This window comes from Hyla sarda, chromosome 2 (genome assembly GCF_029499605.1).
Source record: "Hyla sarda isolate aHylSar1 chromosome 2, aHylSar1.hap1, whole genome shotgun sequence".
NCBI classification, from domain to species: Eukaryota; Metazoa; Chordata; class Amphibia; order Anura; family Hylidae; genus Hyla; species Hyla sarda.
This window is the reverse complement of record NC_079190.1, coordinates 219664291-219682736: the sequence shown is the minus strand read 5'-3', so window position 1 is coordinate 219682736 and position 18446 is coordinate 219664291. Positions and strand designations below refer to the sequence as shown.

The 18446-nt window shown below is 43.8% G+C and overlaps 1 protein-coding gene across 1 annotated transcript in view; it reads left to right on the top strand.

The window, feature by feature from the left end:
* Positions 1-646: 646 nt before the first annotated feature.
* UBE2G1 (ubiquitin conjugating enzyme E2 G1) overlaps positions 647-18446 on the top strand; it is a 59157-nt gene continuing 41357 nt past the window's right edge. Inside the window, exon 1 of the mRNA XM_056556408.1 lies at positions 647-847. Within this exon, the coding sequence (XP_056412383.1) occupies positions 802-847 (46 nt within the window). The 5' untranslated portion in view covers positions 647-801. The remainder of the gene's footprint in view (positions 848-18446) is intronic.

The following is an 18446-nucleotide window of genomic DNA, read 5'->3' as shown; positions in this document are numbered from 1 at the left end:
AGGAGGCAAGGTAAGGGACCCTCCTCGTGTCCTATAGCTGTTCGGGATGCCGCGGTGAGATCCCGAAAAGCCCCCTGAGCTAACCAGCATTAGTTTAGTTTCACTTTAGAAGTGGCAATCAACTTTGAATGCCGCTTCTAAAGGGTTAATAGCGTGCGGCACTGCGATCAGTGCCGTGCACTATTAGCCACTGGTCCTGGCCATTTGCTAGGTCGCCATGGCCCTGCATTATAGAACGGGAGCGGACTCATGAAGTACTGATACGTCATGGGTCCTTAAGAGGTTAATGTCATCCGTTTTTACTTCTGAACAAGCTCAGAAGATTTTTTTTTATATTTATTTTTTTTGTTTATCAACTGAACAATAACGGATACAAAGGGATAACATCCGTTTGCATCCATTATTGTCCGTTTTTTTAAGTCAGTTTTTATTTTTGACGGGATAAGAACGGCCGTGTGAACGCAACCTATGTAGTACTGTACAGACTGAAGGGCTGGTGTAGCACAACAGGAAGCTGGGATCACGTTCAAATGACCTTCCTAAAATGGCTACCATAAAGCGACCTTCCCAAGATGGCAGCACTTCCCCCCCACCTCCCCAGCACGCAATGTGTAGGTCACACAATGGGGGTAGGGTTAAATCTGCGCAGGCGCACTGGAGCCAGCGCTGAGAGTGAGAGGGACAGAGAGTGGGGAGCCGGGGAGGGAGAACGAGAGGTGACGGCTCGGCCAGCTGTGCTGCCCCCTCCGCTCCAGTGTCGCTCGTTGTGTAGTCCGCCGGCGCTGCTCACATCGGTACAGCATGACGGAGCCGCAGTCTGCGCTCCTGCTGCGGAGGCAGCTCGCAGGTAATCTACTCCCCCCTCCCGGGGTAACAAGGGAAGACGAGAGGGAACGAGGCGCCTCATAAAGGGGAAAGGACACTGACACCACCGGGCTCCGAGGGTGGCGGCGGGATGTCCGGGGCTCGGCAGATGGCAGCGCTGTGAGGAGGGGGCAGTGTTGCTATAGAGAGGGGGAGGGGGGCTGTCGTGGAGAGGCAGTGTTATGCTGGGAGCGCAGGGGTAACAGCCGCAGCAGGACACTACGGGACCCTGGTGTCGTCATTGCTGGGGAATTCCCGTGTCTAGTGGACGGCGCTGTGCGTGTCCTGCCCTCAGTCACTAACCCGCGGGGAAAGTTTGGTGTTGTGTAACGCCGAGCACCGCCGGCTCCCGAGCGCCTCCTCCCCTCAGTGTCCGCTCCTCGCAGCCTAGCTGCCAGTGACACACGGGCCACTGCTCTGCGCCTGCGCACTGACCCCTCACGCTGGGGGCCTCACAATGCAGCTTACATGTGCTGCGAGGTTTAAAGCGACAGGAGCCGGTTCCCTGTCACAATTCATACCGACTGCACGGCCATGATATAATAGCTGTAAATATAGATATCATACATCGCAACTACTACTGGGACAGGTGGGAATATTTCATTTCACTAAAGTTTGTTTTCCCTTGTGTGTCCCTGATAATCTATTGGGTGCTGAAGCTATGGCAGAATCTGCAGTAAAAAGCTTCACATTTATATGGCTTGTCATACAGTCTTTCAGCTATAGATTTACAGGGCAATTTTTTTTTTTTTTTATGGAACCTGTCATCTGGGTTAGGGTTTCCCAACCAGGGTGCCTCCAGCTGTGGCCAAACTACAACTTCCAGCATGCCCGGACAGCCTTCGGCTGTCCGGGCATGCTGGGAGTTGTAGTTTGGCCACAGTTGGAGGCACCCTGGTTGGGAATCGCTGGTGTAGCCCATGAAATAAGGCTGCATTCACACCAAGTTTTTGCAATACAGTTCCCGTATAGGTTTTCAATGTGAAAACCGTATGCCAAAAGATGCATCGGGTTGTGTCCGTTTTGCATCATGTACGGTTTCGTCAGTTTTTTTTTTTTTTTTTTTCCTGTACCCAAAACCGTAGTCTACAACGTTTTTTGGTCAGGGTGAAAAACTGTATTAAACCGTATATGTTTTATTTTTTTTTAACATGGGAGTCAATGGGAACCGTACAGAACTGTGTGTGCATACAGTTCCATCCGATTTTCACCATACGGTTTTTGACTTTGCATAGTTTTTTTTTTCCTTGGAATTACAATCACACAAGTGACTTTTCCTAATGAAGTGAAAAGTTAAAAACGTATATGTTTTTTCTTACAAAACGGATGCAACGTCATTTTTCAAACCGTATATAGTTTTTAACTGTATACAGGTTGAAATTTGTACTCACATTTTGATACAGTTTAGTCAGGTTTTGAGGAATCCGTTCATCAAAAACCTGATACAGGAACTGTATTGCAAAAACGTGGTGTGAATGCAGCCTTAGGCTGGGTTCACACTACGTTTTGTCCCATACGGGAGCGCATACGGCAGGGGGGAGCTAAAACCTCGCGCTCCCGTATGCCTTCGTATGCGCTCCCGTATGTCATTCATTTCAATGAGCCGAGCGGAGTGAAACGTTCGGTCCGGTCGGCTCATTTTTGCGCCGTATGCGCTTTTACAACCGGACCTAAAACTGTGGTCAATCACGGTTTTAGGTCCGGTTGTAAAAGCGCATACGGCGCAAAAATGAGCCGACCGGACCGAACGTTTCACTCCGGTCGGCTCATTGAAATGAATGACATACGGGAGCGCATACGGTCACATACGGGAGCGCGAGCTTTTAGCTCCCCCCTGCCGTATGCGCTCCCGTATGGGACAAAACGTAGTGTGGACCCAGCCTTATACGGTTTCCTGCCATCTTCTTGTGGCGGGATCCGAGAGGAGTGTGAAAAAGCACTTCTAAACCATTGCACAGGGTTTACTATTGGACAGTAAGTAGTCCTGGGAGCAGGGCGGAACTAGTAATACGTAATCCTGCCCAACAGCACTCTGCGACCTCTAAGGGTATGTTTACACGGCGGAATTTCCGCAATTCCACAGAAATTCAGTTCTGTAAGCTTTGCCGAATTTCGTGTTCTCTGAACAAGCCCCTTTGATTTTAATGGGGTTTCGTTGCCAAATTCTGCAAAATGTAAGACAAGTTTTATATTTTGACAGAATGCAAAAAGCAGTATTTCTGCTGTCTGAATGGGACTGCGGCAGGGGGTCAAGTCCTGGGGGAAAAAGTGTGGGAACTCGCCCATGATTTTCAGTCAAGGGCTGGTCCTGCAGGACACCTGCTAATGGGAGCAGTGTTCCTGCTGTGGAAAAAGTGCAGGAACTCGGTTCCCACGCGTTCCTGCAGGACTTGAGCCCTGGGCTGCGGTATACCATTCAAATCAATTTGCAGTTTATAACGGCGGAATTTCCATCAAAATTCTGCCCAGAAATTCTTCCATGTACCCTCACTCCGGGCAGTGTGTGAAGTAGAAGCCTCTCTGCATGTCAATCACAGCTGCAGATCATGATTACCCAGTCAGGCTCTCTTTGGCGCGCAAAATAAAAAAAAAAAGCTGAACAGGTCAAAGTCTGACAATGTGAACCTAGCCTTACTAGCATAGTGGATCCTCACTTCAACCCTATTCTGCGTTGTGTAGCTCTTCCTCCTAATCCCCTGTGGCCATGTGCTAGCTGGACGAAACTGTGGGGATCATATGATACACGTCACTGTGCCCATGTGCTAGCTGGATGAAACTGTGCGGGATCATATGATACACGTCACTGTGCCCATGTGCTAGCTGGATGAAACTGTGCGGATCATATGATACACGTCACTGTGCCAATATGCTAGCTGGATGAAACTGTGCGGGATCATATGATACACGTCACTGTGCCCATGTGCTAGCTGGATGAAACTGTGCGGATCATATGATACACGTCACTGTGCCCATGTGCTAGCTGGATAAAACTGTGCGGATCATATGATACACGTCACTGTGCCAATATGCTAGCTGGATGAAACTGTGCGGGATCATATGATACACGTCACTGTGCCCATGTGCTAGCTGGATGAAACTGTGGGGATCATATGATACACGTCACTGTGCCCATGTGCTAGCTGGATGAAACTGTGGGGATCATATGATACACGTCACTGTGCCCATGTGCTAGCTGGATGAAACTGTGCGGATCATATGATACACGTCACTGTGCCCATGTGCTAGCTGGATGAAACTGTGCGGATCATATGATACACGTCACTGTGCCAATATGCTAGCTGGATGAAACTGTGCGGGATCATATGATACACGTCACTGTGCCCATGTGCTAGCTGGATGAAACTGTGCGGATCATATGATACACGTCACTGTGCCCATGTGCTAGCTGGATAAAACTGTGCGGATCATATGATACACGTCACTGTGCCAATATGCTAGCTGGATGAAACTGTGCGGGATCATATGATACACGTCACTGTGCCCATGTGCTAGCTGGATGAAACTGTGGGGATCATATGATACACGTCACTGTGCCCATGTGCTAGCTGGATGAAACTGGGGATCATATGATACACGTCACTGTGCCCATGTGCTAGCTGGATGAAACTGCGGATCATATGATACACGTCACTGTGCCTGTGCTCCTTGCTTAGTGCACAGTAATGCTGTCGGAGTGATGTACATAGTCACACGCTCCACCAAAGGCAGTTTTTTATCCCCACGAGGATGCAGGAATTTCCCCCCTCTCCCTCTAATAATCATAACGCTTAAAATTTTCCACCTACAGATCCGTATGAGGCTTGTTTTCGGCACCAATTGTACTTTGTAATGACAACACTAATTTTACCACAAAATCTACAGCAATACCAAGAGAGAAATTATTTGTGGGGCAAAACTGAAAAAAACACAAAAAAAAACAAACCGTTTTTGGCCTTCCATTTCTACGCAGTGCACTTTTTGATAAAAATGACACACTATCTTCATTCTGTAGGTCTATACAATTACATTTTCTGTAGGTTTTATTTATTTTACTACTTAAAAAAAATATATAACTTTTTGTACAAAAATAAGAATGCTTAAAATTTTCCTCTTCTGACCTCTATATTGTTTTTTATTTTTGTTTTACATAATTTTTATTAAAAAAAATGGGATTGGGGTAATTAAATATTTAGTTTTTAACTTTTTTTTTATTTTTTTTATTTTTAGTCTGCATACACAGTTCAATGCTGCTCCATAGAACAGCATTGATCAGTGTTATTGGCACTCCATTGCTCAAGGCTGCCATGGCTTCCTGAAGCATTGGAGTGCCGATTGGACAGCGAGGAGGCAGGTATGTGTTTAACCCCTTAAGGACACAGCCCATTTTCACCTCTAGGACGCAGCCCTTTTTTGCACATCTGACCACTGTCACTTTAAACATTAATAACTCTGGAATGCTTTTACTTATCAATCTGATTCCGAGATTGTTTTTTCGTGACATATTCTACTTTAACATAGTGGTAAATTTTTGTGGTAACTTGCATCCTTTCTTGGTGAAAAATCCCAAAATTTGATGAAAAAATTGAAAATTTTGCATTTTTCTAACTTTGAAGCTCTCTGTTTGTAAGGAAAATGGATATTCTAAATATTATTTTTTTGGATTCACATATACAATATGTCTACTTTATATTTTCATCATAAAATTGACAAGTGTTTACTTTTGGAAGACACCAGAGGGCTTCAAAGTTCAGCAGCAATTTTACAATTTTTCACAAAATTTTCAAACTCGCTATTTTTCATGGACCAGTTCAGGTTTGAAGTGGATTTGAAGGGTCTTCATATTAGAAATACCCCATAAATGACCCCATTACAAAAACTGCACCCCCCAAAGTATTCAAAATGACATTCAGTAAGTGTTTTAACCCTTTAGGTGTTTCACAGGAAAAGCAGCAAAGTGAAGGAGAAAATTCAAAATCTTCATTTTTTACACTTGCATGTTCTTGTAGACCCAATTTTTGAATTTTTACAAGGGGTAAAAGGATAAAATTTATACTTGAATTTGTAGCCCAATTTCTCTCGAGTAAGCACATACCTCATATGTCTATGTAAATTGTTCGGCGGGCGCAGTAGAGGGCTCAGAAGCGAAGGAGTGACAAGGGGATTTTGGAGAGTACGTTTTTCTGAAATGGTTTTTTGGGGGCATGTTGCATTTAGGAAGCCCCTATGGTGCCAAAACAGCAAATAAAAAAAACATGGCATACCATTTTGGAAACTAGACGCCTTGAGGAACGTAAAAAGGAATTAAGTGAGCCTTAATACCCCACAGGTGTTTCATGACTTTTGCATATGTAAAAAAATAAAAATAAATTTTCACTAAAATGTGTGTTTCCCCCAAAATTTCACATTTTTGCAAGGGTTAATAGCAGAAAATACCCCCCAAAATTTGTAACCCCATCTCTTCTGAGTATGGAGGTACCCCATAAGTTGACCTGAAGTGCATTACGAGCGAACTACAATGCTCAGAAGAGAAGGAGTCATATTTGGCTTTTTGAGAGCAAATTTTGCTCGGGGGGCATGTCGCATTTAGGAAGCCCCTATGGTGCCAGGACAGCAAAAAAAAACGACATGGCATACCATTTTGGAAACTAGACTCCTTGAGGAACGTAACAAGGGATAAAGTGAACCTTAATACCCCACAGGTGTTTCACGACTTTTGCATATGTAAAAAAAAAGATTTTTTTTTTTTACCAAAAATGCTTGGTTTAGCAAAAATTTTACATTTTTAAAAAAGGTAATAGCAGAAAATACCCCCCAACATTTGAAGCCCAATTTCTCCCGATTCAGAAGACACCCAATATGGGGATGAAAAGTGCTCTGCTGGCGCACTACAGGTCTCAGAAAAGAAGGAGTCACATTTGGCTTTTTGGAAGCAAATTTTGCTCTGGGGGCATGCCGCATTTAGGAAGCACCTATAGTGCCAGGACAGAAAAAAAAACCCACATGGCATACCATTTTGGAAACTAGACCCCTTGGGGAACGTAACAAGGTGTAAAGTGAACCTTAATACCCCACAGGTGTTTCACGACTTTTGCATATGTAAAAAAAATATATTTTTTTTACACTAAAATGCTTGTTTTCCCCCAAATTTTACATTTTTACAAGGGATAATAGCAGAAAATACCCCCCAAAATTTGTAACCCCATCTCTTCTGAGTATGGAAATACCCAATAAGTGGACATGAAGTGCACTGGGGGCGAACTACAATGCTCAGAAGAGAAGGAGCATCATTAAGCTTTTGGAGAGAGAATTTGGCCATGTGCATTTCCAAAGCCCCCCGTGGTGCCAGAACAGTGGACCCCCCACATGTGACCCCATTTTTAAAACTACACCCCTCACGGAAGGTAATAAGGGGTGCAGGGAGAATTTACACCCCACTGGCATTTGACGGATCTTTGGAACAGTGGGCTGTGCAAATTAAAAATTTTATTTTTCATTTTCACAGACCCCTGTTTCAAAGATCTGTCAGACACCTGTGGGGCGTAAATGCTCACTGTACCCCTTGTTACATTCCGTGAGGGGTGTAGTTTCCAAAATGGGTCACATGTGGGTATTTATTGTTTTGCACTTATGTCAGAACCGCTGTAAAATTAGCCACCCCTGTGCAAATCACCAATTTAGACCTCAAATTTACATGGTGCACTCTCCCTTCTGAGCCTTGTTGTGCGCCCCCAGAACACTTTGCGCCCACATATGGGGTATCTCCGTCCTCAGGAGAAATTGCGTTACAAATTTTGGAGGCTTTTTTTCTTTTACCGCTTGTGAAATTTTAAAGTATGGGGCAACACCAGTATGTTAGTGTACAAAAATTTTTTTTTACACTAACATGCTGGTGTAGACCCCAACTTTACCTTTTCATAAGGGGTAAAAGGAGAAAAAGCCCCCCAAAATTTGTTAGGCAATTTCTCTCGAGTACGGCGATACCCCATATGTGGCCCTAAACTGTTGCCTTGAAATACGACAGGGCTCCAAAGTGAGAGCGCCATGCGCATTTGAGGCCTAAATTAGGGATTTGCATAGGGGTGGACATAGGGGTATTTTACACCAGTGATTCTCAAACAGGGTGCCTCCAGCTGTTGCTAAACTCCCAGCATGCTTGAACAGTCAATGGCTGTCCGGAAATGCTGGGAGTTTTTGTTTTGCAACAGCTGGAGGCTCCGTTTTGGAAACACTGCTGTAGGATACGTTTTTCATTTTTATTGGGGGGGAAGGGGTGGTGGGGGGGGGCAGTGTACGTGTGTATATGTAGTGTTTTACTCTTTATTTTATGTTAGTGTAGTGTAGTGTTTTTAGGTTACATTCACACTGACGGCGGATTACACTGAGTCTCCCGCTAGGAGTTTGAGCTGCGGCTGCTGCAGCTCAAACCTGAAGCAGGGAATTCACTGTAATCCGCCGCCAGTGTGAATGTAACCTGTACATTCACATGGGAGGGGGGGGTCAAAACTACAACTCTCAGCATGCACTGACAGAACGTGCATGCTGGGAGTTGTAGTTTTGCAACAGCTGGAGGCACACTGGTTGGAAAATACTGAGTTAGGTAATAGAACCTATTACCTAACTCGGTATTTCCCAACCAGTGTGCCTCCAGCTGTTGCAGAACTACAACTCTCAGCATGTACTGATTGCCAAAGGGAATGCTGGGAGATGTAGTTATGCAACAGCTGGAGGCACGCAAGTACAACTCCCAGCATGCCGAGACAGCCATTTACTGTTCCTGAATGCTGGGAGTTGTAGTTTTGCAAGATTTAGAGGGGTTCAGGCTGGAGATCACTGACAGTGGTCTCTAAACTGTGGCCCTCCAGATGTTGCAAAACTACAAACCTCAGCATGCTAAGACACCAAACTGCTGTCTGAGCATGCTGGGAGTTGTAGTTTTGTAATATCTGGAGGGCTACAGTTTAGAGATCACTGTCAGTGATCTCCAGCCTGAACCCCTCTAAATCTTGCAAAACTACAACTCCCAGCATGCCAACACAGCAAACAGCTGTCAAGGCATGGTGGGAGTTGGAATTTTGCAACATCTGGAGGGCGACAGTTTAGAGACCACTCTCTAAACTGTCGCCCTGCAGATGTTGCTAGGCAACAGACTCTGGACACGCGGCGTCATACTTACCTCCACCACCGCCGTCATCTGGAGCTCCGCCGGGTAAGTGACCGCCGCTGCCGCCGCTACTACACGGTTCCCCGCGCTGTGCCCGGACACCGATGGGTGGGCATAGCGGGGGGAACCGAACTTTAACCCCCCCGCCCCCAGTCTGCTATTGGTCGGCCGCTCCGCCGATCAATAGCAGGGATAGGAGGGGTGGCAACCCTGCCACCTCACTCCTATCTCTTCAAGGGGGGTCGAGGGTGTCTTGGACACCCTCGATCCCCCTTATTTTATCGCGGAGCCGCCGTTGATGGGCAGGGGGAGAGCGCTCCCCCTGCAAACACCATAGATGCCGTGATCAGACTGATCACGGCATCTATGGGGTTAATGCTGCCGGGACCGGCGCGATCGCGGCCCCGGCAGCTGCGGTGGGACTCCGGCTGTGATTGACAGCTGAGTCCCACCCGCGATCTCCTGCGCTGCCCGCGGCAGAGCAGGAGATCGCTTGGATGTATGCATACGTCCATTTGCGCGAACGTGTAATTCGCCTGGACGTATGCATACGTCCAATAGCGGGAAGGGGTTAAAAAAAAAAAAAAAAATGGTCTAACCCCAAAACAAAGGGCCATTATATTGAAACTAAATAGTAATAAATATGGCCACTTTAACCCGTTAAGGACCAAGCCCATTTTCACCTTAAGGAAGAGGCAAATTTTATTTTTGCGTTTTCGTTTTCTCCTCCTCGCCTTCTAAAATCCATAACTTTTTTATATTTTCATCTACAGACCCATATAAGGGCTTGTTTTTTGCATGACCAATTCTACTTTGTAATGACACCTCTCATTTTTCCATAAGAAGTACGGGGAACCCCAAAAACATTTTTAGGGAGGAAATCTAAATAAAATCCACTATTTAGGAGGGTTTTGTTTTCACACTGGACACTTTACGGAAAAATGTGTTCTTTATTCTGTTGGTCAATACGATTAAAATGATACCCATGATTACATGCTTTTCTTTTATTGTACCGCTTAAAAAGAAAAAAATTAATAAATAAAAAATCTTAAACTTTTTGTACAAAATCACTGTTTAAAATCGCCCTATTTTGACCACCTCTAACTTTTTCGTTTTTCCGTATATGGGGCGGTATGAGGGCTTATTTTTTTTTTCGCCGTGATCTGTACTTGTGTCAAAAAGCAGCAATTTTTGGATTTTTTATTTTTTTTAAAGTTTACGCCGTTTAATGTACGGGATCATTACCATTATATTTTGATAGTTCGAAAATTTACACACAATGCGATAGCAGATATGTTTAATTTTTTTTTACACTTTTTGGGGGGGAGGGACCATTTCCATTTTTATTGGGGGAGGGGATCCTCATTTATTTTTCATTAAACTTTTTTTTTTACACTATTTATGTCCCCATAGGGGACTATCTATAGCAATCGTTTGATTGCTAATACTGTGAAGTGCTATGCATAGGACACAGCACTGCTCAGTATTATCGGTGATCTTCTGCTCTGGTCTGCTCGATCGCAGACCAGAGCAGAAGACCCCGGGAGACAGCTGGAACTAGGCGAGGGGACCTCCGGCTGTCATGCTGGATGATCGGATCCCCGCGGCAGCGCTGCGGGCAATCTGATCATCCAATCAAAGTGTTGGTGTATTGATCACGGCATCGGAGGGGTTAATGGCAGACATCCGCGCGATGGAGGCCATTATGGGCAGGTCCCCGGCTACTGCTAGCAGCCGGAACCTGCCGTGTATGACGCGAGCACCCTTCCGACGCTCGTGGTCATACACAGGACGTCCATTTACGTCCATGGTCATTAAGGGGTTAATAATCGCATCTGCAATATGTCATCTTGTTGACATCGTTTGGTAAACGTCCTTTTTAGGATATTAGTGTTTACTAGTTTTGCAGAACATTTTCATGGGAAAAAGTTGATTTTGTAAATTTTCTTTGGGTGACACCAATTCATTTCTGATGTGGATTTGAGGCTTGTATGCTAAATCAACCCACTTAAAAAAATGGCACCCTCAAAGAATTCAGAACAGGATTTTAGAACGGTAACCCTTTTAGGTGGTTCACAGGAACAAAAGTGAAGTGGAGGTGAAATGTAAAAATATAGATTTTTTTTTTCTTTTACTAATTCTCAACTTTTTTTTAGTAATACAGCAGGTATTAACATAAAAATTTTTTTTACTCCGTATTTATTATTGCAGTTTTTAGGAATACTCCATGTGTGGCCTTTAGAGATGAGCGAACTTTCAGTAAATTCGATTAGTCACAAACTTCTCGGCTCGGCAGTTGATGACTTTTCCTGCATGAATTAGTTCAGCTTTCGGGTGCTCCGGTGGGCTGGAAAAGGTGGATACAGTCCTAGGAAAGAGTCTCCTAGGAATGTATCCACCTTTTCCAGCCCACGGGAGCACCTGAAAGCTGAACTAATTTATGCAGGATAAGTCATCAACTGCCGAGCCGAGAAGTTTGTGACCAATCAAATTTACTGTAAGTTCGCTCATCTCTAGTGGCCTTAATGCGCTGCTTGACTTACTTTGGAATTTGGATCCTTACTCTAGGATGCAGTGGTCTTCAACATGTGGACCTCCAGATGTTGCGAAACTACAACTCCCAGCATGCCCGGACAGCCAACAGCTGGGAGTTATAGTTTTGCAACATCTGGAGGTCCGTAGGTTGAAGACCACTGCTCTAGGGTGTCTTTCAGACACCAAATTGGGTTTGCAATAAATCACCCTTTGAAAACTACACCTCTCAAGGAATTTCTAAGTGTAGTAGCTTTTGAGCCTTATAGATATTTGATGGTTTTTAGAATTGGTCTGAGATAAAAAATACTTCTGCTCCATTCACAAAGGGGACCTAGAATCACATTTATGTCAGTAGGTGTCACAGTGGTCACATCCCCACTGAACCCTTATCTATCCTGTGGATTAGCAATGAATTGTAACCGTGTTTAAAGGAGTATTCCAGGGAAAAACTTTTTTTTTTATATATCAACTGGCTCCAGAAAGTTAAACATTTGTAAATTATTTCTATTAAAAATCTTAATCCTTCCAATAATTATCAGCTGCTGAATTTGAGTTCTTATCTGTCTGGCAACAGTGCTCTCTGCTAACATCTCTGCTTGTCTTGGGAACTGCACAGAGTAGAAGAGGTTTGATATGGGGATTTGCTTCTACTCTGGACAGTTCCCGAGACACGTGTCATCAGAGAGCACTTAGACAGAAAAGAACAACTCCACTTCAGCAGCTAAAAAGTACTAAAAGGATTAAGATTTTTAAATAGAAGTAATTTACAAATCTGTTTAACTTTCTAGAGCCAGTTGATATATATAAAGTTTTTTTTTTTTTTTTTTTTTTTTTTTTCCTGGTTAACAAACAAAACCATTGCCCTATTCTGACAGCCATAACATTTGTATGTTCCTGTTGGCAGAGTTGTATGAAGGGCTTCTTTTTTTTTTTTGTGGGACAAGCTGTAGTTTTTATTGGTACCTTTATTTATACATTTTTTTTATTTTTGACATTTTTCACTTTTTTTTATTTTTTTCTAAAACACGTCTGGATGAAGTTCTCCTGACCTGTATATTCTCCTCAGCTTGCCTGCAGACATTGGCAATTATCCTATGTGCATTTACATTTAGGAGAAGAATGTTACTACCAGTTGCTGTGTGTGAGGAGGCAAGTGACATCCGGACAACACTGCATTTTGTGTGTAGTTGTGTTATGTTTATCCTCTGCCGTGCTGGAACCCATGCAGAGGAGTTTACCTGGCTATTCCAGATTTCATAATTCAGCATTGTTGTCAGAATGTGTGTGGTACTTACAAAGTGGTAGCTATACGTGTCTAAACTAGGAGTAGCTTCAAAATACAGAAGAGGCGCAAAACTTTACCTTATACTTTTTCTGTTTAAAGTGTTTCTGCTTTTGGCTTACAAATGTTGATCAAAAATACTGTGAGTAAGGCTTTAAAGGTGTACTACTGTGGAAAACTTATTTTTTATTTTTTTTTATCAACTGGTGCCAGAAAGATAAACAGATTTGTAAATTAATTCTATTAAAAAATCTTAATCCTTCTAGTACTTTTTAGGGGCTATATACTACAGAGGAAATGTTTATCTTTTTGGATTTCTCTGATGTCATGAGCACAGTGCTCTCTGCTGACCTCTGCTGTCCATTTTAGGAACTGTTCAGAGCAGAATATGTTTGCTATGGGGATTTTCTCCTTCTCTGGACAGTTCCTAAAATGAACAGCAGAGGTCAGCAGAGAGCACTGTGGTCGTGACATCAGAGAAATCTAAAAAGATAAACCTTTCCTCTGTATTATACAGTGTACAAATCTGTTTAACTTTCTGGCACCAGTTGATAAAAAAAAAAAAAAAATTCCACGGTAGTACCCCTTTAAGTGTGGGCTAGTTTTTTTTACTAGAGTCCACCAAAAGTACCGTAAGCTCATCTGTGGTTAGACCACAGCTAGCAGCTTGGACAAGTGAAGAACACTGAATATGTGTGATAATACCAATCTATTAGCCATACATTGCCTTATAGTGAAACCTTTCTTTCCCCTAACTTATTTTCTAATTGTAGTTTATTTTTATTTATTTTTATATTATGGGGGCATCCATCTTGCCTCAGCTGATTTTGAACAGCATTTAGTAATCTGCTTTACTGAAAACCTATGGACATTCACACAATGAACAACTCCAGACTCTCTTATGTTTGGGGCAGATTTGTAAGTGCAGGTCATTCTACAGGGGAGTGGAGACTGAGCTACTATAAGGGTTCGTTCACACGTGCATATTTTTTGCTGCAGATTTCATTCTGCAGATTTTGCTGCCCATTGACTTCAAGATCTGCAGCAAAACAATATGCACATGTGAACGTACCCTAATGCTGTTCTGATCAATTCTAGCAAGATCTTCCTTATCACAGAGAAAGCAGGAAATCTCAGCTTAATATTAGGCCAGAATGAATACTGCAAGATTACATTTATTATGTACATAATAAAGTAAAAGATTTGAAGAAAAAACACCAATTTTGTTTAAAAATTGTGACTTAAAAAAATAGCTTATGTTTACCTTCTAGGTTATGTTGTGAGGAATTGATGAGTAGTCAAGTTGCCTATGTTCCTACCAGTATTCAGCTCTAATGTTCCATTGACTTTAGTGGTCTTTCCGTCACTCTGTTCTCACTGAGGAATTTCTGCAGATGAAATTTCACTGCTGAATTATATTTCCCCATTTTTCTGGCGGGATCTGTGGGTAAAAGTCCAACGTCAATGGGACTTTATTTTTCCTGACAAAATGAGTTTGGAGCAGATTATTAAAAATTTAAATTTCAATTCAAATTCTGCACCAATTCGGCTCCAGACAGAAGATAACAGATTTACTGTAATTCCTTAGTATGAACATATCCTAAGAGCATTTTCACGCGTATTTGTATATTTATTTATTTAATTTAGTTTTTGCTTAACAAGCATGTGAAATGTCAAATTCAAATGCATTAAACTATCTGTCATGGCTTTTTGTTTTAAAACATGTAAACATGAATTTTTCTCTGACTGAAAAAACTTCAAACTGTTTGAAAATAAAAAGCTGTGAAAACCCTTCATATGCCTGTTTATTGTTTTTATATACAAGCATAACTAAAGTGTCCATGTCATTTAGAAAAACTTTTGACATATCACAAAGAAATTTAGCTGTGTCCTCAAGGCCAAAAAAATGGTCTATGATCTTAAATGGGCACTGTCGGATACAAAACTTTGTATCGGCCACACCCCCTCCCTTTGAGAGGAATTCAGACAAGTGAGCTACAATAACAATAAAAGTGTAATAAAAAAAAAGTGCTAGACACATAAAAATTAGATTTACATGGTCAGAATTAGGTACTGTGTGATATATTAAAAGCAATGTTTTTTTTGTTTGATCTGACGGGTACGCTTTAAGGGGTTAAAGTCAGTGGGTGTCATGCAAGTTGTGTAAAACAATCGGATTGGCTATTTTCAGTCGTAGGGGGCTGGGGCCCTCGTACTCAAGTGAGAATATGCATTTTACAAGTGTATTCTTACATTTTAATCAGTCAGCTATTGGCTTTTTTCCTTCACAGAATAGCTCAAATGTAAAATGAAATGACCTGCTGTACCACCAACATATTCTGCAGTGCTGTACCGAGATTATTTCTCCATAGAGGGTTCAAAATTCAGATCGGTCAGATTTTTTTTTTTTTGCCTCAAATCTGCAAGATTTGTTATACTGTATTGAGATACAAAGAGTAAAATTGTACTGACAAGGCCCCACACCCAATCTCCATACTGTTTTTTTTTTTTTTTACTTTTGTGGATTTTGTCCCTATTCGGGGGCTCGTTTTTTAATCCCTTTCAAGTACAGCAACAGTTTTGTTTTCTATTAGTAGTGTCCTGTTTTTTTCTTTGTAGAGTTAAGTACATGAATGTAATATTGGCATACCGTTACAGAGGTCGGCGCTGTCTCAGCATAGAGGCATGTGCATGTTATTTGCACCTTAGAAGGAAATTTCAGTCCTTAGCTTACGAATGGGAAGAAACAGATGGCAGTGCAGTATGTGCTTTTGGTGTACATTGAAATCAATAGGATGTGTAATGCAGAAACTGTAATTCACCTTATTTGTACAGTGTTTGAGTATTACTGGTCTTTACCGCTCTGTGTACACAGTATACAAACATTACGTGGAGGTTATGTATGTGGTGATATACTTGAGATTTTGTCTGTGTTCTAGTCACATAATGAAACCTTTAAATCTGTGCCTATTTTCTTGTGCATTATTCAAGATGTGAGGAGAAACAAGGAATCCCTCTTCCTGTGAGACATCAGCACGTAACCTTGCCTTGGTAATGAGCCTGCTTGTGATATGTATGGTGCAGCTGGGAGGGACTTGTAGGGTGTGTGCGAGGGAAGAAATCTGCTGGGAATGGGGCTTCTAGTAATTGAAAGCCTCTGAAGAAGAGAAAATATAAAAAATTTTTTCCATATGACTGATCTGTCAAAATGAAGATCTCAGTAGCCTTTAGCTCGCTCAGAGTGAAGGAGAAAGGCCTATTTACATGGCATCTGCTTTAAAGGGGTACTCCGACCCTAAGACAACAAATCCCCTATGCAAAGGATAGGGGATGAGATATCTGATCGCGGGGGTCCCGCCGCTGGGGACCCCCCGCAGTTTCTCAAGCAGCACCCACCTGTCTCAGCTGCACGCAGCGCTGGAGGCTCAGTGTCTGAAGCCTCACGACCACAGGGCCGGAGTATCGTGACGTCATGCCCCCTTGTGACGTCACCCCCCCACAGGTGTTTGACGACTTTTTGTTAAAGTTGGATGTGTAAATGAAGATTTTTTTTTTACTAAAATGCTGTTTTTTTTCCCCCCATGTTTTACATTTTTACAAGGGGTAATAATAGAAAATGACCCCCAGAATGTATGGAAATACCCCATGTGTGGACTTCAAGTGCTCTGCTGGCGAACTACAATGCTCAGAAGCGAAGGAGCGCCATTGAGCTTTTGGAGAGTGAATTTGTTTGGAATGGAAGTCAGGGGCCATGTGTGTTTACAAAGCCCCCCCCCCCCCCCAGTGGTGCCAGAACAGTGGACCCCCCCCAAATGTGACCCCGTTTTGGAAACTACACCCCTCACGTAATGTAATAAGGGATGCAGTGAACATTTACACCCCACTGGCATTTGAAAGATCTTTGGAAAAGTGGGCTGTGCAAATGAAAAATTTAATGCCAACGGCTGTCCGGGCATGCTGGGAGTTGTGGTTTTGCAACATCCGGAGGTCCGCAGGTTGGAGACCACTGGTATAGTGTGTCAGCGCCGGCGGCCGCAACAAACAGGACGAGGAGGGCAGCGCATGCGGGGAACATGTGAGTAGTACCCTGATGGGGACAGCGCTGGGCTAATAATTAACTGGGGGGGGGGGGGGGCAGAACCGCGCTCGCAGGTCACATAGGATTAGTTCCCCGATGTGGGGACAGCGCAGCGCTGGGCTGTTAATTAATTCATTCCCGAGGGGGAGGGGCCCAACTGGTATTGTGGTATGGGTTAAAATTCATATCGTGCAGCACAAAAACTTTGGTATGAACCGGTATACCGCCATGCCGTACTTACAAGCTCCCTGACCAGATTTTAATTTAAAAGTTCTGGCCAGACTACTTCTTGATAATTCTCAAGAAAATAATCATCATCAGGACCTTCTATTGATATCAATAGGGCTTTGATTCTGCAAGATTACCAAGCTGAAATTAAGGTAAAATGTACAGGGATGTGAAATTCCTATCGCCCGACACCCGGGACTAGCAGTTTTGGGCGCCGGGCAGGTGAATTTTTCCGGCCCTTAGCCCGGGCAAGCAGGGCCGGACCTGACAAGTGCGGTGGCGATCTGCAGTCTGTATGGAGCGGGCTTCCGACTCCTGCCCGCTCCATACTCTGCCGCCTCCGACAATAAAAAACTGTATCCTCGGAAGCAGAGCAGGGGAGATGAGAAGCTGTGTATTTGTCTTCTCTCCCCTGCTCTGCAGACGTGCGGGGGGAGATGAGGGGGCGTGTCTTCTTGCTCCCCGTGCAGACCTGCGTCCTCTGCCTTCACTCCCCCCAGCTGTAGCTTTGGAGAGCTGAGGGGAGGAGGCTCGTCTGCACGGGGAGATGCTTGCGGCGCTCTGCAGTGTGTATGGAGCGTTCTCGGGATTCCTGCCCGCTCCATACTCTGCAGCCCCCGGCTGTTCTCAGTAGCCGGGGGCCGCCGCTAATAACCAGCATGCGGTGATCGCCGCGGCTGGCTATTAACCCTGTAGATCGCCGCTGTCAAAGCTGACAGCGGCGTCTAAAGGGACATGTGAATGCTCCCTGGTGGGCTAGTGGGGTGGATCTCCCCCCCTCCCCTCCCCCCCCCCCCCCCCCCCCCCCCCCCACCCCCCCCCCCGCAGCGCGATCGCAGGTTGACGATCCACTATGGAGGTAGCCGGAGGACTTACCTCTGCTTCCTCCTGTCCCAGCTCTGTCATTGATAGATCCTGGCTGGACCAGGCTCTATCAATGGATCACAGAGCACACAGATCAATGGAGTTCAATAGAATTTATTAATCTGTATGAGGAATCTAATGATTCCTCATAAGTCTAATAAAGTGTAAAAAAAAACAAAAAAAAAAAAAAAAAAAACATTTTTAATAAAAGTTTGAAAGACACATTAACCCAGTGGTCTTCAAACTGTGCCCCTCCAGATGTTACAAAACTACAATTCCCAGCATGCCAGGACAGCCGTTGGCTGTCCGGGCATGCTGGGAGTTGTAGTTTTGCAACATCTGGAGGGCCACAGTTTGAAGACCGCTGCATTAACCCCTTTCATGTTAAAAGTTCAAATCACCCTCTTTTCCTATATAAAAACATGCAAACATAA